General features: G+C 40.5%; 1 protein-coding gene and 1 non-coding gene across 2 annotated transcripts in view; one reads left to right on the forward strand and one right to left on the reverse strand.

The window, feature by feature from the left end:
- gabra2b (gamma-aminobutyric acid type A receptor subunit alpha2b) overlaps positions 1-22,486 on the reverse strand; it is a 190,211-nt gene that overhangs the window by 132,952 nt on the left and 34,773 nt on the right. The window contains exon 4 of the mRNA XM_073820198.1: positions 19,893-19,960. Within this exon, the coding sequence (XP_073676299.1) occupies positions 19,893-19,960 (68 nt within the window). The remainder of the gene's footprint in view (positions 1-19,892; positions 19,961-22,486) is intronic.
- On the forward strand, positions 6,918-6,989 carry trnae-cuc (transfer RNA glutamic acid (anticodon CUC)). Its single transcript has one exon. It is a non-coding gene; the product is annotated as a tRNA-Glu (tRNA).

Genomic DNA, 22,486 nt, shown 5'->3' on the forward strand with positions numbered 1-22,486 from the left:
TTTTTTAAAAAACTACTTTTGCAAACTAGTTCTTGGTTTTCCAACCAATAGGAACCAAACCAGTGCAGAAAGAAAATTCCAAAATTCAAAACAAATCACTGTTGCAAAGGGACACCAAAATGTTTGATAACAGTACATTGTAAGTTTTTTGCCCGTACATACATGTGATATTTTTGTATCATATGATAGAATTCCTCATTCTGGATAACTTTGCCTCTAGAACCACAGCTGTCAATCAAATCGTTTGTTAAATTATTGAAAAAACTTAAAAAAAATTATTTTGCAAACTAGTCCTAGGTTTTTCTTTAATAAGAAAAAATAAGAAAAAAAAAAACTGTAGTACAATTCTCTGGACTCTCTAGTTTAGAAAAGGGGCCTTTCCAAATTTACTCAAAATCCTATAAAGCTCAAAGGAAAACTCAAAACATCACAAAACCTGGTGAGCACATGCGACAGCTGATTCTAAACAAGCATGCAAAGTTTTAAGGAGATCGGATCACAGCTGGCGCTATAACAGTCATACATTTTAAGAAACATACTTTTTTCTAATGCAAACTACCTGTACAGGTCCTTTTCAAAAAATTAGCATATTGTGATAAAGTTCATTATTTTCTGTAATGTACTGATAAACATTAGACTTTCATATATTTTAGATTCATTACACACAACTGAAGTAGTTCAAGCCTTTTATTGTTTTAATATTGATGATTTTGGCATACAGCTCATGAAAACCCAAAAATCCTATCTCAAAAAATTAGCATATCATGAAAAGGTTCTCTAAACGAGCTATTAACCTAATCATCTGAATCAACTAATTAACTCTAAACACCTGTAAAAGATTCCTGAGGCTTTTAAAAACTCCCAGCCTGGTTCATTACTCAAAACCGCAATCATAGGTAAGACTGCCGACCTGACTGCTGTCCAGAAGGCCATCATTGACACCCTCAAGCAAGAGGGTAAGACACAGAAAGAAATTTCTGAACGAATAGGCTGTTCCCAGAGTGCTGTATCAAGGCACCTCAGTGGGATTTCTGTGGGAAGGAAAAAGTGTGGCAGAAAACGCTGCACAACGAGAAGAGGTGACCGGACCCTGAGGAAGATTGTGGAGAAGGACCGATTCCAGACCTTGGGGGACCTGCGGAAGCAGTGGACTGAGTCTGGAGTAGAAACATCCAGAGCCACCGTGTACAGGCGCCAGGTCAAGCCACTTTTGAACCAGAAACAGCGGCAGAAGCGCCTGACCTGGGCTACAGAGAAGCAGCACTGGACTGTTGCTCAGTGGTCCAAAGTACTTTTTTCGGATGAAAGCAAATTTTGCATGTCATTCGGAAATCAAGGTGCCAGAGTCTGGAGGAAGACTGGGGAGAGGGAAATGCCAAAATGCCTGAAGTCCAGTGTCAAGTACCCACAGTCAGTGATGGTCTGGGGTGCCATGTCAGCTGCTGGTGTTGGTCCACTGTGTTTTATCAAGGGCAGGGTCAATGCAGCTAGCTATCAGGAGATTTTGGAGCACTTCATGCTTCCATCTGCTGAAAAGCTTTATGGAGATGAAGATTTCATTTTTCAGCACAACTTGGCACCTGCTCACAGTGCCAAAACCACTGGTAAATGGTTTACTGACCATGGTATTACTGTGCTCAATTGGCCTGCCAACTCTCCTGACCTGAACCCCATAGAGAATCTGTGGGATATTGTGAAGAGAAAGTTGAGAGACGCAAGACCCAACACTCTGGATGAGCTTAAGGCCGCTATCGAAGCATCCTGGGCCTCCATAACACCTCAGCAGTGCCACAGGCTGATTGCCTCCATGCCACACCGCATTGAAGCAGTCATTTCTGCAAAAGGATTCCCGACCAAGTATTGAGTGCATAACTGAACATAATTATTTGAAGGTTGACTTTTTTTGTATTAAAAACACTTTTCTTTTATTGGTCGGATGAAACATGCTAATTTTTTGAGATAGGAATTTTGGGTTTTCATGAGCTGTATGCCAAAATCATCAATATTAAAACAATAAAAGGCTTGAACTACTTCAGTTGTGTGTAATGAATCTAAAATATATGAAAGTCTAATGTTTATCAGTACATTACAGAAAATAATGAACTTCATCACAATATGCTAATTTTTTGAGAAGGACCTGTATTTGCCAAACATGTTTTTTTTTCAATCATTGATTTACGTTGTTACATGCTTGCTAAACAATATGTAATGTCTTTTTTTTTAAATTAGAGATTTAAAAACTAGTCAGTTTTGTCTACCATAAGAATTAAATGTTGGTCGGTTAAGAGATTTAAACGTTGGTCAGTTGCTCTGTTCATTGAGTATATTATTGTGCTGTTAAGAGATTGAAATATCGCTTGGTTTTGTTCTCTTTGGAGGTTTTAATGTTGGTCAAATTTATTTTATTTAGAGATTCAAATGTTAGTTGATTATTGTTCTGTTAAATGATTTTTGAATGATTTGTTTAGTTCTGTCAAGAAATGTAAACATTGTTTGGTTTTGTTCGATGAAAAAAAAAAGTCAATCTTTTAGAAGATGTAAATGTAAATGTTTTGCTCAAAATTACCCCATGATTTACTCAGCTAGAGATTATGGTTTATAAAGTTTTAAATATGGATATTTTCTTACTCAAACACCTCAATTCACTTCAGAAGGCCTTTATTAACCCATTATAAAAGTGTGGAGCACTCTTTATGATAGATGGATGCACTTTATTGGACTTCAAAATCTCAACAGCCATTCACTGCGATTATAAAGCTTGGAAGAGCCAGGACATTTTTGAATAAATCTCTGATTGCATTAGTCTGAAAGAAGAAAGTCAGGACATCTAGGATGGCTTGTGGGTGAGTAAATCATGGAGTCATTTTCATTTTTGGGTGAACGATCCCTTTAAGAGGTTTATATATTGTTCAATTTTGTTCTAAGTAAATGATTCGCAAAACGTATTAAGAAAAATATGATCAGATGTTGCATCTGAAAAGTCTGCAAGGTCTTTAATGTCAAGAAAAACATTCTGACCCAGAATATTTTTAAAAATGGACTCTTAGACTTCAGTGTGTGTGTGTTTGTAAGCGCAGTGTGACAGCAGATATCCGTTTAGTTGAATCTCGGCTGTCCTCGTCTCACCCCAGCTGTATATGGAGACTCCTGGGGCCGTAGGGCAGTACAGGGGCCAAACAAATACTACTCCCTCTCTAACCTCCCTCTCCACTTTCCTTGTTGTCCTTCCATCTCGCCTCGTGTTCTATACCATCTGCTCAATGGCTCAGAGGCACACAGCATTAATAGACATGATGACCTTCTGTGCTTTTGTGTGTGAATCGTAGCTTTGTTTAGCCCAGATAAAGCAGCACTGGAGGCTCAGTACAGAGCAGGTTTATCAGGATACAAAACCACCAGGTTTACCCTCATCCATCAAAACTGGACATCTCACATGAGGATGATGTTGGTTTAAGATTCTCAGTGCTACCCACAAGTCATATCTGTCACCGCACCGGCTGACAGAAACTAATGATTATAAAGAGAAGGAGGCGTGATGGAAAAAGAGAGATGCTGGATCCCATAGGAAAGGGAAACCATAAAGGAGATCTCTTAACCCTACTGTACCATATTTGATACGCAAAGGTCTCTAAATGATGATAATAAAATCCTTGCTGAAAAAATTGTATACACAGTCTGCTACATGCCTTATGTTGTCTGATTGATAGTTTAAAAATGTAGACCTTTTGTACATAGTTTCCCTTCAGGTTGTGGTTCATGTCTTTACGCTGTGAAATCTTTACAGATCTTTATAAAGAAAATGTTAGAATAGCTCTTATATTAGTATTATTTCATGATGAACAATTACTGGACTGAAGCATGTTCATATTGAGATCTCCGACTTTTGATGGCAGGCTTTGGTAAGCTAACAAATCTGAGAACAGTTTCAGACATTGTTCAGGTCTCTCAACTGCGAGAATTAAAGTCAGAATTGTGAGATATAAACTTGCAATTCTGAGAACATATAAGTCTTTATTTTCTCTTCAGAATTAGACTTTATAACTCGCAATTGTGAGTTTATATCACACAATTCTGACTTTATATCTTACAATTTTCAGTTTATTTCACACAATTCTGACTTTATAACTCACAACTGTGAGTTTATTTCACACAATTCTGACTTTATAACTCACAATTGTGAGTTTATATCGCACTTCAGACTTTAAAACTCACAGTTGTGAATATATAACACACCTTTCTGACTTTAACTCACAATTGCGAGCTTATTTCATGCAATTCTGACTTTATAATTTTCAACAGAGTTTATATATTTCAGTTCTAAATTTATAACTTGCAATTGTAAGTTTATTTCACACAATTCTGATTGTATAACTCAACTGTGAGTTTATTTCACACAATTCTGACTTTATAACCCACAATTGTCAGTTTATTTCATGCAATTCTGACTTTATTAATCACAACTGCGAGTATATCATGCAGTTCTGACTTTATATCTCACAATTGTGAATTTATATCACACACTTTTGACTTCATAACTTACAATTGTGAATTTATATCACGCAATTCTGACTTTTTAATTTGTTTAACACAACTCTGACTTATAACTTGCAATTGTGAGTTTATTTGACACAATTCTGACTTTATAACTCACAAATGTGATTTTATATGGCACAATTCTGACTTACAGTTTTTCTTGATTGCTTTGATGCAGTCGTCAACTCAAACTCCACGTTTTCAAAACAGTTAACACACAGACCTAAACAGTGGCACTCATGGCCAAAATGACACATTTAGTTTGCAAAAGGCTCTAACCGCGCCAAAACATTTAAAATATGCAAAAGCAAATTTTACCTTCAAACAACACAACTTGCAAACAAGTAGATGAGCTCTTTCAGTCAATCAGTACACAATGGACAACAAAATGCAAAATACAGAACTCGAATCAGTGCACCATTGCTTGTCATTGTAGACTATTGCCAGTGCCATTAGTTGTCTTTCTATACAGGCTGTGTCAAATTTGCCTTTTTGCAAAGAATTGGATCCAGCATAAGAAATGCTTTGATGCATTTTTTTCCTGATTCCATGACATTCATTTTTTTCAAACCGTGTCTGAATACTGAAATACTGTAAATATTATCCTCCTCTTCCTTGGACCCCTCTACCTCTTACTCTCACTCTTATCTGCCTTAGACCTCCTCCATCCATGCTGGCACAGAACAACACAGATGTGGCACATTTTCTATCAAGGCCTGCAGACTGATTGCTAATTGAAGATTTGTGTAAAGGATTGTCAAACAGGAGCTTCAGTGATTCATACTGATCTAGGTAGTTTCTAATAGTTAGAAATAGATGGTTTCTGTTTGGTTACCATAGCTAAAACAATGGAGTAAAAAACTGTTTTGCAAAAGGTTGGGGAAAATGTGTCAATCCAATGAGAAAGGGTTAACACATTTGCGAGACGTGTCTTCTGCTCTGCTGAGATAGTGATGATGTAAACTGAGTGGATCCTAGTTTCTTTAACCAGGTCAAAGCAATCAAGAAAAACTGTAACTCACAATCGTTTGTTTCACACAATTCTGACTTATGAAACCACAATTGTGAGTTTGCAAACGATTGCAAACGATTGTGACTTTATAACTCACAATTGTGTTTATATCTCGCAATTCTGACTTTATAATTTGAAGTTGTGTTTATATCTCACAAATCTGACTTCATAACTTGCACTTCTTAGTTTAGCTCTTACAATTCTGAGAAAAAAAGTCAGTTGTGAGATAAAAATTTTATGTTATTTTAATGTTCTTTTTTTATTTAGTGGGGGAAACTGCTTCCATAGTGACCTGAAATAATATATACTTCAGCTAGTTCTCAAAGCAATATTTCTAACTTTAATTCAGTTTATCTTGTACTAAAATAAGCTAATAACCAATGAATAAAAACAAAAACAAAGCAATAACAAATAAACACACACACACACACACACACACACACACACACACACACACACACACACACACACACACACACGCTCACACACACACACACACACACACACACACACACACACACACACACACACACACACACACACACACATGTTGGGTTTACATGTTTTATGGGGACATTCCATAGGCGTAATGGTTTTTATACTGTACAAACCGTATTTTCTATGGCCCTACACCTACCCTACACCTAAATCTAGCCCTCACAGGAGATTGTGCACACTTTTACTTCCTCAAAAAAACTCATTGTGCATGATTTATAAGCCTGTTTCCTCATGGGGACCTGAGAAATGTCCCCACAAGGTCAAAATCTACTGGTATTCCTATCCTTGTGGGGACATTTGGACCCCACAACGTGATGAATACCAGGTACACACACACACACACACACACACACACACACACACACACACACACACACACACACACACACACACACACACACACACACACACACACACACACACACATGTTGGGTTTACATGTTTTATGGGGACATTCCATAGGCGTAATGGTTTTTATACTGTACAAACCATACTTTCTATCACCCTACACCTACCCTACACCTAAACCTAGCCCTCACAGGAGATTGTGCACACTTTTACTTCGTCAAAAAAACTCATTGTGCATGATTTATAAGCCTGTTTCCTCATGGGGACCTGAGAAATGTCCCCACAAGGTCAAAATCTACTGGTATTCCTATCCTTGTGGGGACATTTGGTCCCCACAACGTGATGAATACCAGGTGCACACACACACACACACACACACACACACACACACACACACACACACACAATTGCACTAAAATATATAGATAGATACTATTTACTATAATAGTCTCTCAATGATACCTAACACTGCCAACACCAAATGATCTGAGAAACTCTAAACTAATTTTATATTTATATTAGCCCTTCCGTGGTGGTCTAGTGGTTAGGATTCGGCGCTCTCACCGCCGCGGCCCGGGTTCGATTCCCGGTCAGGGAACTCTCTGGGGGCAGCCGTGGCCTAATGGTTAGAGAGTTGGACTTGTAATCCAAAGGTTGCAGGTTCGATTCTCAGGTCCGGCAGGGATTGTAGGTGGGGGGAGTGAATGTACAGCACTCTCTCCACCCTCAATACCACGGCTGAGGTGAGTCCCTTGAGCAAGGCACCGATCCCCCAACTGCTCCCCGGGCGCCGCAGCAATGGCTGCCCACTGCTCCGGGTGTGTGTTCACGGTGTGTGTGTGTTCACTACTGTGTGTGTGCACTTGGATGGGTTAAATGCAGAGCACAAATTCCTAGTATGGGTCACCATACTTGGCCTCACCTCACTTCCTTTCCTTTCCTTTCCTATAATTACAAGTGACACATTGTACCGAACATAACATTTTCCAGGTAGAAATACCCAGTCTTAAACACAATTAAGTTTCCAAAAGCAATCTTTAAGTTAAACAATAATATTTTCCTCTGGGAACAGGCGATTTCCTGCTGTTACCTGGAAAAAGCATGATGTTCATTTGACATCTCTCTGCGAATCCTTCTGTGAATGCTATTTGTGTCACCTACAATTTAAACAGAATTACCCTGGTACTGCTTCACATATTCTAATAAACCCTCACTAACCGATGTCAACCTGACGGCAAACATGCTAACGCTCAGCAGCCACACCTACCCAACCTCTTCAGCTCATTACCCACGAGTCTTTTCACTCAGCTGTTTACCTGAGTGTCACTCGGTTCCCAGCAGGGTCAGCTCTAATGATGAGGGTTAGCATGGCCACAGGGCATTGAGACAGAGAGAGAGAGAAAGACAGGCCGTCATTGTAAACCCACAGCGCAGAAAACTAAATCCACAAGCTTTTGCTAACAGCTTAAAGCTGTTGGCGATAACAATGTGACCTCTGACTTGAAATGAAATCACAAAACAACAAGCAAACGATATTGTCACTTGTTTACCGGCTATTTACAAGCTAAGGAATCAAACTTGTACATGTTTTAGAGCACGCTGCACTCGCTGTAGCCATTTCTTCGAATTATTGACATGAATTATTCATCAGGGACGACTCTAAAGAAATCATAAATGGCTTTTTGAGGTGTGTATACAACAGCTCTTGAAATGGAAACTCATAGCTCTCTATGTGTCAGAGTTCTACCACAGCCAGACCCACAAGCCACGCCCCCTGAAGACACACACACACGTTCCCAGTCACCTGACTTCTAAATACACACCTGATTTCACTTACCACGCCCCTATATAAACCTGGACTGTTCACATCACCGGCGTCTGGTCTACAGATCACATCCCTAGCTATTGCTGTATCTCCATAACTGTTTTGGACTCTGTGTTCCCCTATCTTCTCCATTGGATCTACTTACCCGAACCTTGGAACTTCTCAGATAAGAATACTCACCTCAAAACCTGCTGCAAAATACTTACCGTTCTGTCAATAAACTCACCCTCATTGTTTTATACTTACCTCCATCTCTGCCTCCTTGTATGCTGTGACAGAAGACCAGACCTACAACAAAATGGACAACGAGGAAGCACCCGCACCAGATCAACTCACCGAACTCATCAAGGCCTTCAAAGTGGCGTTAACACCACCTCCCGTGCCGCAATCTGCCTCAGGAAGTCCCATGGCTCTACCAAACACGTTTTCGGGAGAAGCGGCTGAGTGTAGCGTTATTTTGCTTCAGGTCCAACTATTCATCAAGATGCAACCACAGCAATTCACCACCAAGGAATCGAAGGCAGCTTTTCTCATTTCTTTGCTAACTGGAAAGGCTCTTCAATGGGCTAAGTCAATATGGAAGGTCGATACTCCCATAATCCGATCCTTTCAACAATTTACATGTCAGTTTTCTGAGGTTTTCAGCACAACTACAGATGTACTCACCGTCTCTGATCAACTGTTCCGGCTGCGACAAGGTTCATCATCCATCCATGAATACACCCTTCTGTTCCGCACACTGACGGCGGCTAGTGGATGGAATGAGATCTCACTACTGGGTGCCTATCGACAAGGTCTCCACCCAGACATTCGTGTCGCTATGGATATCTATGATGATCCCATCGGATTGGAGACCTTTCTACAGCATGCCACACAGGTATCCCAGCGTCTAGCCACCTGCCAGCCACCTGAAACCGCTCCTCAGTCCGCTATGGTGGCAGCTTGCTCTCCAGTACCAGAACCCATGCAAATCGACTCCACACGCCTGTCATGGTCAGAACGCCAACGCAGAATCAAGGACAAACTCTGCCTGTATTGTGGGAAATATTGTATTGGGGGTCCAGTGGTGAGTACTATCCAATCAGACATCGAAACTGCTAATCTTACACTCATACCTGTGACTCTTCATACTGCTGAACAAGATCTCTGTGTATCTGCCCTACTTGACTCAGGTTCATCCGGAAACTTCATTTCACAAGAATGCCTAGACCTTCTTCACCTGCCACGTCACCACCATAATCCTGAGCTTTCTGTCAAGACCATCCAAGGAAAACCACTCGGACGTGGGCGGATTCTGTACACATCACCATTCATCACCCTGCAAGTGGGATTATTTCACCAAGAACAAATCAAATTTCTGGTATTGGAGAATTCTACCGTTGACATCATCCTCGGACGTCCGTGGCTCCATCGACACCATCTGGAACTCTGTTGGGACCCCTGTGACATCATCGGTTGGAGTAAACATTGTCTGAAGAACTGTTTTACTCGCTTACCATCTCCAGTTTCTGCTCCTTTGGCCGTCGCTTCCACCAAGATTGAAAGCCCGGATACTATGAGTATGGTAGAAATCCCAGCGGAGTACATGGATTACACAGATGTTTTCAGCAAGCAAGCTGCCACCCATCTTCCTTCCCACCGGCCATGGGACTGTGCCATCGACCTGCTACCTGGAGCTCAATTACCTAAGGGACGTGTCTACCCGCTGTCCAACCCGGAGCACCAGGCGATGGAGGAGTACATCCAGGAAGCATTGAAGCAAGGTTTCATTCGACCATCCACCTCACCAGCTGCTTCTAGCTTCTTCTTCGTGGGTAAGAAGGATGGAGGTCTCCGTCCCTGTATTGATTACCGTCTGCTCAATTCCCAGATAGTTCAACAACCATACCTTCTTCCACTCGTTCCTGCCACCCTCGAGGAACTCCGTGGGGCTCGCATTTTCTCCAAGCTAGACCTGCGGAGTGCATATAACCTCCAATACCTCCAAGAAGCCAAACGGCTCAACCCCTGTCAAGCCAGATGGGCATTGTTTTTCACCCGCTTTCAATTGAAGATTACCTACCGTCCCGGATCCAAGAACATACCTGCTGATGCCCTATCCAGACACTTCTCCAACGAAGCATCTACCAAACCTGAAAACATCATCCCCACAGACCTCATTGTTAGCCCCATCCAGTGGGATATCGACACCTGGATCCAAGAGGCCACTCTCCAAGAGCCTGCTCCGTCAGAATGTCCAGAAGGCAAGATCTACGTGCCCAGCTCCCAACGTCAACACCTTCTGGACACAGTTCATCAATCTCCAGGCTCTGGACACCCAGGTAGCAGACGGACCCTCTCGCTCATCCAATCTCGTTACTGGTGGTCCAGTATGAACCGTGATGTCATCAGGTACGTCCAAAGCTGCTCAGTCTGTGCTGCCACCAACACTCCTCGTCATCTGCCCACAGGAAATCTGGTGCCACTACCCATCCCGCAAAGACCCTGGTCCCATCTCGGGGTAGACTTTGTGATGGATCTCCCGGACTCTGAAGGTAACACCTGCGTGCTGGTAGTAGTGGACCGATTCTCTAAGGCCTGCAAGTTTATCCCCTTGTCAGGCCTACCCACAGCAATGAACACTGCCGAGTTACTCTTCCAGCACGTATTCCGTCACTTTGGTCTCCCCGAGGAGATCGTGTCTGACCGGGGTCCACAATTCATTTCCCATGTTTGGAAATCATTCTTCAAGTCACTTGGTGTTTCCGTTAATCTCTCCTCAGGATACCACCCTCAAACCAACGGCCAGACTGAGAGAAAGATCCAAGAGCTTGGACGTTACCTCCGGTCATACTGTTCCACAGACCAACACAGTTGGAGCAGGTTCCTCCCGTGGGCCGAGTATGCGCAGAACTCCCTACGCCAGGACACCACCCACTAACCCCCTTCCAGTGCATACTCTGTTTTCAGCCTCCGCTGTTCCCCTGGACAGAGGAACCCACGAATGTTCCAGCTGTCGACTACTGGTTGGGCATCAGGCTGAGGCTACCTTGTCGGAAGCTGAGTCCCCGCTACATTGGTCCATTCGAGGTCCTGAGGCAGAATAACGAAGTGACATATCAGCTTCAGCTCCCACCCAGGTACAGAATCCATCCTACATTTCATGTGTCTCTCCTTAAACCCTATTTTTCCTCTGCCACAGAAATTCCTGGAGCTGAAGCTGAACCTCCTCCTCCTGAGATCCTGGATCAACCCTCAGTCTACACCGTACGAGAGATCCTGGATTCCCGACGTCGAGGTAGTCGCTTGGAGTACCTCATCGACTGGGAGGGGTACGGACCAGAGGAAAGATCTTGGGTGGCCAGAGATGATATCCTCGATCCCCAACTCCTGACGGACTTCCATCAAGGCCACCCCGAGTGTCCTGCCCCTCGTGGTCGAGGTCGCCCTCGACGTCAGAGAATAACTAAAAAATAACTAAAAAATGTAAAATTAATGATAGATATTATTAGATATTATCAATGAATTTCATCTATACATAAAATGTACACTACTGTTTAACAGTTTTTTTTAAATATGCTTTTAAAATAAGTATCTTATTCTTATCAAGGCTGCATTTTATGATTAAAAAATACAGTAAAAACTGTAGAAATTGTGAAATATTATTACAATTTGAAATAACTGTTTTCTATTTACATATATTTTAATGTCATTTATTTCAGTGATGTAAAGCTCAATTCTCAGCATCTTTCTAAAGTCTTCAGTGTCACATGATCCTTCAGAAATCATTCTAATATGCTGATATGCATATAAACATTTCTGATTTTTTTCTGTTTATTGGTTATTATCAATGTTGAAAACAGTTGTGCTACTTAATATTTTTGTGGATATATTTTTTCAGCATTCTTTGATGAATAGAGAGTTGAAAAGAACAGCATTTTTTTTAAACAGAAGTCTTTTAAAGTCTTTAACATTAAAAAAGTCTTTAATGCCACTTTTGTTCAATTTAATGTGTCCTTGCTGATTAAAAGTATTAATTTCTTAAAAAAAAAACATACTAATGCAAAACCTTTGAAAGTCAGATTTCATTCTGTCAAATTTCTTATAAAATTTTTAATTTAAGCAGTCACTGCTTTGCTACTGCGTACTTACTCATAATACTCATAATTAAAATGAATTCAAATTAAATTAAACCAACCCCAAACTTTTGAACGGTAAATCAATTTTGAGCCTTTCATTTTAAGCCTTCACATTAAAATGCTCTCTAGGTAGGAAGGTCACTAGGTTTCGAAGCAGAGCTGAGGTTGACACTGAAATGTGTATTTGCATGTTGAATTCATAATGAAATCGTAATACGGAGAAGAGCTATGATTCAGTGAGGCAGAATGAGTTCTTTTAAATAATTGATAGTGCAAAGATTTACGTGCCGAATGAGGAAGGACTATCTGCTACTACGTTGAGAGGGAATCTATTTCAAAAGGAGCGAAGAAAAAAAAATTGACCGTCAACTGTCAGAACACTTGAAAAGAAAAAAAAAGAGAGAGGGATGGTGCGGCAGAGGAGGATGATAAGCTCCGGGGAATGTGGAGAGGCAAAGAAATGGAACAATTTGTCTTTGAAAATGAAAAAAATATATCAAAGACTTAGACGTGCCTCTGTGAACTGCTCTCCCTCCTGCCAGACAGGGTCAGCATGCTAACGTGTGAACGCAGGGCAAAGACGTCGCTGTACAATGGAGAATGCCATGCATTGTATGTTTCAATATGGACTGGCAAAAAAAAAAAAAGTACAGAAGAGCTGTTAGTGTTACATCGATTCAAGAACAGAGGAAGAGAGAAAAGACTGAAGCGTGGATGAGGAGAAGCAAAAGAAGGTGGAAAGCAAGCGATAAAAGTGTGGAAGGAGGAAGAACGGTTTGTTTTCTCGGGTCTGAGGAGCAGAAGGTGTAGCATCTGGGTCTAATCTCAAAGACACAGGAGATCAGGGATGAGACGCTCATACTGAGACACTGATGAGTGGACACATGGATGCACAGCACACACACAAATGTAGCATGGTAACCATAGTTTCCAACCAAATATCACAACTGCTGCTGTCATCAAACAAAAATATTAAACAAAATGTGAGGCGGAAAGCATAGAAAGGGAGATCCTCAATTCTCAAGAAACATCTATTTATTTTTCCGTACCAGTGTTAATTTTGACAGGACATTTGGATTTAGTCTTAGTCATAGAATTGTTTTAGTTTTAATCTAGTTTTAGTTGACTAAACGTCATAAGATTTTAGTCAACTAAATCTACAGTAGATTTAGTCGGCTAAAATCTACCGGGTTTAGTTACAGTGTAATGCTTAATACAGTGTAATATAGATTTGATATTAAGGTGCCATAGAATGCATTGATACAATATTTTAAATTGTATTCTGATATCTACATAGAAGGTATATTGACCACATTCTTCATTCTTTCAAGCAGACATATTTATTTATATGAATAAATCTAGATTAATTATTATTAGGGCTACTAAAGTGATTGAGTCAAGAGCAGTGAGTGATTTTCTGTGTTTCTTTTATCTTGATTTACATCAATGCCACAGACACTAGCAAATAAATTAGGCTGCTGTCCCTTTAAAAATGAATGCATTGATGCAATGTACTGATACACATCTGATATTCTGTCCGATAACTGTTTATTTTCAACTTAGTGTGTTTACCTTAATACTCATCAAAACTGACAATTTGACATCATTTTGCGTATTTCTCCAATCATGAGACATAAAAGAGTAATCGTGCGAGAGGTGCTGCTTCGCTGTCTGTCATTTCTTGATTTAGGCCTTTCTTGTCACATGACAACAAAATGCATATTTTATATACATTTATTTTGCTGACAAAGGTTTTTAAATAGTTATGAAAGCTTGTTTCCATCACAGGGAAAAAAAATTAAAAAGGTAATTTAGATTTTTTATTGTAAAAATTTTTTGAAAAAACATTTTGTGGCAGAAATTGGCTTTAAAATTTGTTTATTAAACATAATATTTTAAAATAAAATGGCCTTCTTGTTTTTATATCCATTTATTTTTAAGAAATTTTATGCCAAAAAATTGCCTTTTCTTCAGGCTTGAAAAAAAAAAATACTTTTTTGAAGTAAATAAAATTATGTTTTACAATAACATACTATTTCAGTCTTAAAAATTTCACATTTAATTCAGTGTATTGCTGATTCTTAGGAATTCCTAAGGAAAATGAAAAAATGTTTCTATAATTATTTTTTTTTTCAATAATCTTTGACATAAAAATGCATTTTAATTCTGAAACATGTTCAAACCATTCATTTACATCATATTTATTTATTTCATGAATTCTAAATGCTGCATTTAAAAAAGGGTCAGATTTGTGAGTTATGAAGTCATAATTTTTACTTTTTCCCCTCAGAATTGTAAAAAAAAAAAGTCAGAAATTCAATTGAATATAACAACTACTAATGAATTATATATTATATACATTTATTTTTATTTTTAGGAAATAATGATAAATTATTATGCCAAAAAAAACTGTCTTTTCTTCAGATGTTTTTGCACCTACAAAATAAAATAAAAACATTTTTTTTTGAAGTTGTAAATACTGTAAAACGATTATTAGAGCATGTTTTACAATAAAATACTATTTCAGTATTTCTACTTCAAAATTTCTGATTTAATTAAGTGTATTGATGATTTTTTGTTTTGTAATTATTTGTGAAATCTACTAGGAATTTCTGAGGAAAAAACGTTTCCACTTGTATTTTTTTCAGTAAAACTTCAAAATGAATTCATTTCATTATCTTAGCTTAGCATAAAAAATGAGTATTACATCACTGATTGTTCACACTACTGTGGCATTTCGCAGAAACTGTGGCTATATATGCAATGCAGAGCAAAGCATGAACAAGCTAATACTGCAAGGCCAAGCAAGACAAGTGCAGCTGCATGTGCTGATTGTTCATTTGCTTTGTTAGTTTGTTTGCTGCTGAATCAAAGTTCCATTTAGTTTAATGGCTTTCGATTAAAGTTCATTTGAAGCTCCAGGGTGGTCTGTTAAGTATGCGTGCAACGTACATCACTTGCAAGTACAATCAGAGCTCATTGTTAGCATACGTATTCAATGCGGCTTACATGAGTCATAAGTTATCTCCCCAGAACAAAAACTCCACTAAGACGCTCTGAATCCATTGAGAAGTGTCAGAGCGACGGCGTGAGTCATCAGAGTCAAAGGCACTAATTCAGAGTGTCACGGACGCAGTCAGGTGGCAAAGCCTTTCATTTCCTGTAGCGGTTCCGTCGGATATGAAACTCATCCGGGTCGCCGTGGACCGCTGGTTATTTTTGCGCTGACCGCTACCCCGCACGGATCCCAACAGAGCTCGCTGTCACAACTTGATATATGTGGACATTAATATATTAGCAGTGGCGCTTTTCAAAAAATGACACCTGTACAGATGGCGGCCCTCTGTAGGCAGCAGTTAGATAAAAGACTGTTCAGCTGATCGGTTATTCACATTTAAATTTATGCATTTGGCAGATGCTTTCGTGCAAAGCGACTTACATTGCACTCAACACGCATTCCCTGGAAATCAAACCCATGACTCTGCCATGACCTAATGTTTGAGCTGCGTTATGAGACATAAAGCAGTCTAAGCCTCAGACATCACGTCTGTGGACTGTCTGATGCTCAATGCATACAAAAATAGATCCACTCTCAATGGCTGGAGTGTATTATTTATTTTTTTGTTAACAGAGTGACTGAACACTGTAATTTCACATTGATGCAGCCTGGAAAATGATTTTACTACATAGCAGAGCTAGTTTACGGTTTACATTTGTCTGAATAGAAATTCAGACCATACATTTTACACACATTTTGCTCTAATTTCAACCATTAGGGACATTACTGAAAAAATAACTATATATTTATTCAGTGAGGAAGCATTAAATTGATCAAAAGTGACAGTCACAATAGCTTTCTATTTCAAATAAATGTTCTTTTGAACTTTCTATTCTAAGTCCTAAGAAATGTTTCATTATTTCCACAAAAATATTAAGCAGTACAACTGTCTTCAATATTGAAAATAAAAATAAATAAAGCAAAAAATCAGCATATTAGAATGATTTTTGAATCATGTGACTGAATACTAAAGTAATGGTGCTGAAAATTCAGCTTTGCATCACTGTAATAAATTTAATTTCAAAATATTATTATTGTCACAGTAGGGGACACGGGAGACAGACATTCGGATCCAAATGCAGGCTTTAATTAGAAGGCGTGGTACACAGACAAACAACAACAACGAGGATAATCTAAAGAGTAGTCAAAACACAGGCAGAAGGTCGGGGCTGGCAGCGAGAATCAAACACGGGAAGGAGTCCAGGAATCAAACACAAGGGAAAACAAACACGGAAAGAAACGCTCGGAATAATGACCATACGGAACAATAAGACTTCGCAGAGTGGCTGTGTGTGTGAGAAGCTTAAATGCAGTCAGTGTGATGAGGAACAGGTGTGTGCAGCAATCAGTGCAGAGAGAACAGGGAGCAGGTGAATGCAGTGATTAGTGCAGTGGCTTGTGGGGAATGAAGTCCAAGATGTGTAGTGCAAGAGTTAATGACAGGACGACTCAATTGGTGACAGAGCCCCCCCCCAAGGAGCGGCTTCCAGACGCTCTAACCACCTAATGAAACCGGAGGGTGGTGGAGCGGAGGCGGAACAGGGGGAGGGATGGAGGGCCAGGTCCATGTGGGGGTAATGGAGCTATGGACTGAGGCGGAGCCGACGGAGGGAGAAGCCATGATGGAGGAAGGGTTGGCTCCTCCATGGGGCCGACCGACGGAGGTGGAGCCGGTGGAGCCCGAGGCAGAACCGGAGAGTCGATGGTCCTGGGCGACACAGAGGATCCGGAGGGCCAAGGCGGAACCCAAGGCTCTGGCGACCAAGGCGGAGATGGAGGTCTGGAGGTACGCAGCAGAGCCGGAGCGACAGAGGACCGAGGCTGTGCCCACGGGAGGGAGGAGGTCCACAGAGCCGGTAGGACGGAGTGACGAGGCGCAGCCGGAGGAGTAGAGTCCAGAGGCGAAGGTTGGGCGACGACTGACCAGGGCGGAGCCGGAGGGACGATGGAGCCCGGAGGAGCTGGTGGGCCGACGGCCGACAACGGAGACGAGGGAGCACAGAGCCGGGGTGGAGCCGCAGGGTCGGAGGGCCGAGGTGGAGTCCAGGACTCTGAGACTCGAGGTGATGGTGAGGGATCCTCCAGTCTGGACACCGATGGAGACTGGCAGTCCCACGGCAAGTCCTCTGCACCGAAGGTGGGATGTGGGTGAGCAGAGGGACTGTCAGGAGACAGAGGTGGCGGGACTGGAGCAGCAGGGAGGGTGGGTGGGAAACTACACAGTCCATACATGGCCTCCGTGGCCAGAACCGGGCAGACAGGAATCTCAGGACAACTGGACGGAACCAGCGGAGGCTCTGGAAGGCTGGGCTGAACCAGCGGAGGCTCTGGAAGACTGGGCTGAACCAGCGGAGGCTCTGGAAGGCTGGGCTGAACCAGCGGAGGCTCTGGAAGGCTGGGCTGAACCAGCGGAGGCTCTGGAAGGCTGGGCTGAACCAGCGGAGGCTCTGGAAGGCTGGGCTGAACCAGCGGAGGCTCTGGAAGGCTGGGCTGAACCAGCGGAGGCTCTGGAAGGCTGGGCGGGACCAGCGGAGACTCTGGAAGGTCGGGCGGGACCAGCGGAGACTCTGGAAGGTCGGGCGGGACCAGCGGAGACTCTGAAAGGGCGGCCATCTTGCAAACAGTCTCTGGAAGGGCGGACGTTTTGTGAACAGGCTCTAGAGTGGTGCTAAGTTCCTCCTTAGCGACATCCACAGTGAATGCAGAGCCGCTCAAAATTAGTGCACAGTCCATAAAGTCCTTTAAACTACAATTGAACTTTCCTTTAGGGAACCATGATTTAATAGGCTCATTAAGTCCAAAACGAAAAAAATCCTTTAAAGCAACTTCTTCAAATGGTACATAATAGGATAACTCACAAAACTGCCGTACATAGTCCTCAATCGATAGATTTCTCTGACGTAAACACAATAACTGGTTAACCGGATCCATGGTAATCTGGTTGACTCACAACTGCTGGATCCTGATGTGGCAAAGTCTTCTGTCACAGTAGGGGACTCGGGAGACAGACGTTCGGATCCAAATGCAGGCTTTAATTAGAAGGCGTGGTACACAGACAGGGTCAATCACCGGCAAACAACAACAACGAGGATAATCCAAAGAGTAGTCAAAACACAGGCAGAAGGTCGGGGCTGGCAGCGAGAATCAAACACGGGAAGGAGTCCAGGAATCAAACACAAGGGAAAACAAAGACGGAAAGAAACGCTCGGAATAATGACCATACGGAACAATAAGACTTCGCAGAGTGGCTGTGTGTGTGAGAAGCTTAAATGCAGTCAGTGTGATGAGGAACAGGTGTGTGCAGCAATCAGTGCAGAGAGAACAGGGAGCAGGTGAATGCAGTGATTAGTGCAGTGGCTTGTGGGGAATGAAGTCCAAGATGTGTAGTGCAAGAGTTAATGACAGGACGACTCAATTGGTGACAATTATATATATTACAATAAATAATATTGTAAATTGTAATAATATTTCACAACACTACAGTTTTACTCTATTTTTGATCAAATAAATGCATCCTTGGTAAGCATAATTGACTTTAGAATTTGTTAAAACTTTTGTTTAAAAAATAAAAATTCCTCTAACCAAACTTTTGAATGTTAGTATATAAGTTTTCATTTTATATTTTCTGTCATTTAATCAGTCCATTCCTTGTAAATGTTTTTGCTTGACAAGCCTCTCAAGGCTGCGGTTCTCTCCGTTGGTTTTGCATCTTTTTCTTCCATGCTTTTTCCTTCCACTCAACTTTCTGTTAACATGCTTGGATACAGCACTCTGTGAACAGGCAGCTTCTTTGGCAATGAATGTTTGTGGCTTACCCTCCTTGTGAAGGGTATCAATGATTGTCTTCTGGACAACTGTCAGATCAGCAGTCTTCCCCATGATTGTGTAGCCTAGTATACCAAACTGAGAGACCATTTTGAAGGCTCAGGAAACCTTTGCAGGTGTTTTGAGTTGATAAGCTGATTGGCATGTCAGCATATTCTAATTTGTTGAGATAGTGAATTGGTGGGTTTTTGTTAAATGTGAGCCAAATCATCACAATTTAAAGAACTAAAGACTTAAACTACTTCAGTCTGTGCATTGAATTTATTTAATACACAAGTTTCACAATTTGAGTTGAATTACTGAAATAAATTAACTTTTCCACAACATTCTAATTTATTGAGATGCACCTGTATATATGTATATATATATATATATATATATATATATATATATATATTAAGGGTTTTAATTTTAGCTATACTACACTATAATTACTATAATAACCCTGATATTTACTTTTCAGTCTTTTATTGTGCTGTAAATGATTTCATATATACTAGTCCCTTGTACAGGTAAACAATCTGTGGTTGGTCAGATGGTCTGTTCCTGTCTAGGTAGGTGGTTCTTGGCTCGAAAAATCTGTGAAGTGCTGGTCCATGACGCTGATAGTGATGGCAAAGTGATGCTATCTGTCCACCCGTGACAAACAAATACAAAAAAATGAATTCCACTCACCATGTCAGTGTCTGAAACGGGGCCAAAACTGGTGACGTAAATGTCGGTCTTCACTGTGGTAACTCGATCTGGAAAAACAAAAAGAAAAGACATCGAAATGACCAATGTTATTTTCCCAGAGTGCAACAGTGAAAGCCTTGTCTCATCTGCCTTGAAAGGGGCATCTTCTTAAAACCACATTGTCTGAGAGAAGAAATGGTTTGTGAATGTCACATTGTCTTTACAATTTCACTGCAGAAAGAGAATCTTTCTTTCCTGAGATGAAAGCGTGCATTAGGCAGGGGTAATGTGCTTGTGTTTACTGGCTCGGTGTTAAGATGGCTAGTAATCAAATCTTTCTCTTCCTGCTTCAATATATTCATTTTTTCACCCCTTTCTCTGAGTTTTCTTTCTTTCTGGCATTCAAAAGAGCTCCTGATATTTCCTCTGCTTGCTGCACTAAACAACACACGACCACCGTAAGTGCATTCAGTCAGACAGTGATACAGACTATTCAAAACAAAACACAGTCTGAGAAATGCACACACATATAAACTACTGCATTTTCATTGACACTTAAAAACAGAATCAAATAAATGCCAAGTTCTGTCATTAAAACTCTAGATGGAGCAGGCTGATGTGTCATTAATGCAAAATGGTGATATTCACAGTGTTAAACTACTTGACACAAGCTGATTGGTTCATGTTGCATACGCAGCCAATGAGCTTGCTGCTTTACAATTAAATGACTGGTTAGCATTCAGTAGAGCATTTCGCAGCACATTTTCAGAGTTCCTCTGAAACCCTCCACTTCCCCAGCTCCACCTGTATAGATGCTACAGGTTATTATATGTGCTATTCGTGCAGCAGTAGCATGTCATAAATACTCACAGCACTGGAGCAACATATTATTGGGAGTCGCAAGTTCCTGATCTTGCTTTGCCGCAGCAGCAATAATCTACAACAACAGCAACAGCAATTCAGCAGAGTAGCAGATCTAAATTTTGCTAAATAAAATAAAATCTGTAAAACTGCATAAAAGTACCTCTACATACATTTCACTGCAGTTTCCAGGTGACATGAACAATAGAGGCAGTAAAACACTAACAACTTTTGCTCCTTTTTACACAAATTATGATTACATGTGCAGGTTACTGATGAATAAAGGCTTATTTTTAAGCAGCTCCATGCACAATACAATGTCATTGCCTCAAACACTTTTACTATAGTGCACAATTGATAAACTATTAGATTTTGATGTGTGCATCACTAAATCCATTTCATATGGTGTACAAATCCTGTGAATTCATGCTAAAAAAGCTCAAAAGCTTAATTCCTCAGTTTGATGCCAAATAAAATGTTTCCCATCAGACCCAAATTAATTAAACTCGCTCTCATCACTAAAGTGAACTTTGGACCAGTTATTATCTCTCCACACAACACGCTCCTCAGCAGGTAAGGTCAGTCTTATGATTTATTTTTTTATTTTTTTGATGAGAGGCTTGGTCACAGTTTAGTCCTACTTTTCCTAAACATTCTTACCCTCTTCAGTACTAAACTGGCAAGTAATTCCAGCTGCAGTGTTGAACCCATTCCCCACTGAGACTCTCCACATTATTCTGTGTTCTCGTGCATTTGTCTTACGTGTAAGACCAGCGTTTTTTGGGGGACTTAAATTAATTAGTGTCATTGTAAACCTGCAATATTCAAGAAATCACAGATTTGGAATGACCAAGTTTTAATTTAATAAGACCAACTTCTCTTGTGAAGTTGAGCTAAAAAGCTTAAAGAAGGAAAAGACTTGTAGAAGGAAAAGCTAAAACTTTTTTGGAGAGAAAGAAACTTGCAATTTATAGCTATAAATTGTCACTACAGTTGACTGATTAAAAGGTTTTGTCGATTAATCGGCACCGATAAACATTTGCTGAAACAATCAGTTATCACCAAAAATGCATACTGATAGCTTTTCTGGGTTGCGTTCACTGCTGGAGTGACTAGGAAGGGTCCGCTGTCATTATACAGTATGAGAGTATCTAGTATCCATTTTAAAAATATTGGTTATTGGTTAGCTAATTGGTTATCAGCCAGCTAGTTATTGGTAAAATCTGGTTTGAACTTGTTGCCACAGCCGCTGTCATTATACAAGATGAGAGTATCCAGTATGCATTTTAAAAATATCAGTTAATGGTTGACTAATCGATTATCGGCCAGCTAGTTATCATTATCGGTAAAATCCTCTATTGTTTGACCTTGTTGACAGAGTCATGTTTTACTATTTTGGAGAAAATTAAAAATTTAATTTGTAGCTATAAATTGCCACTACAGTTGACTAATTGATCGGTTTTGTAGACTAATCTACACCAATAACCAATGCTGAGAAGGGTCCGCTGTCATTATACAATACGAGAGTATCCAGTATCTATTTTAAAAATATCAGTTGAGTAACCGGTTATCAGCCTGCTATTTATCATTATCGGTAAAATCCTCTATTGTTTGACCTTATTGCCACAGTCACATTTTACTGTTTTGGAGAAAATTAAACATGCAATTTATAGCTATACATTGCCACTAAAGCTGACCAACTGATCACTTTTGTTGACTTATCTACACCAATA

The sequence above is a fragment of the Garra rufa genome, chromosome 16 (assembly GCF_049309525.1).
Source record: "Garra rufa chromosome 16, GarRuf1.0, whole genome shotgun sequence".
NCBI lineage: Eukaryota > Metazoa > Chordata > Actinopteri > Cypriniformes > Cyprinidae > Garra > Garra rufa.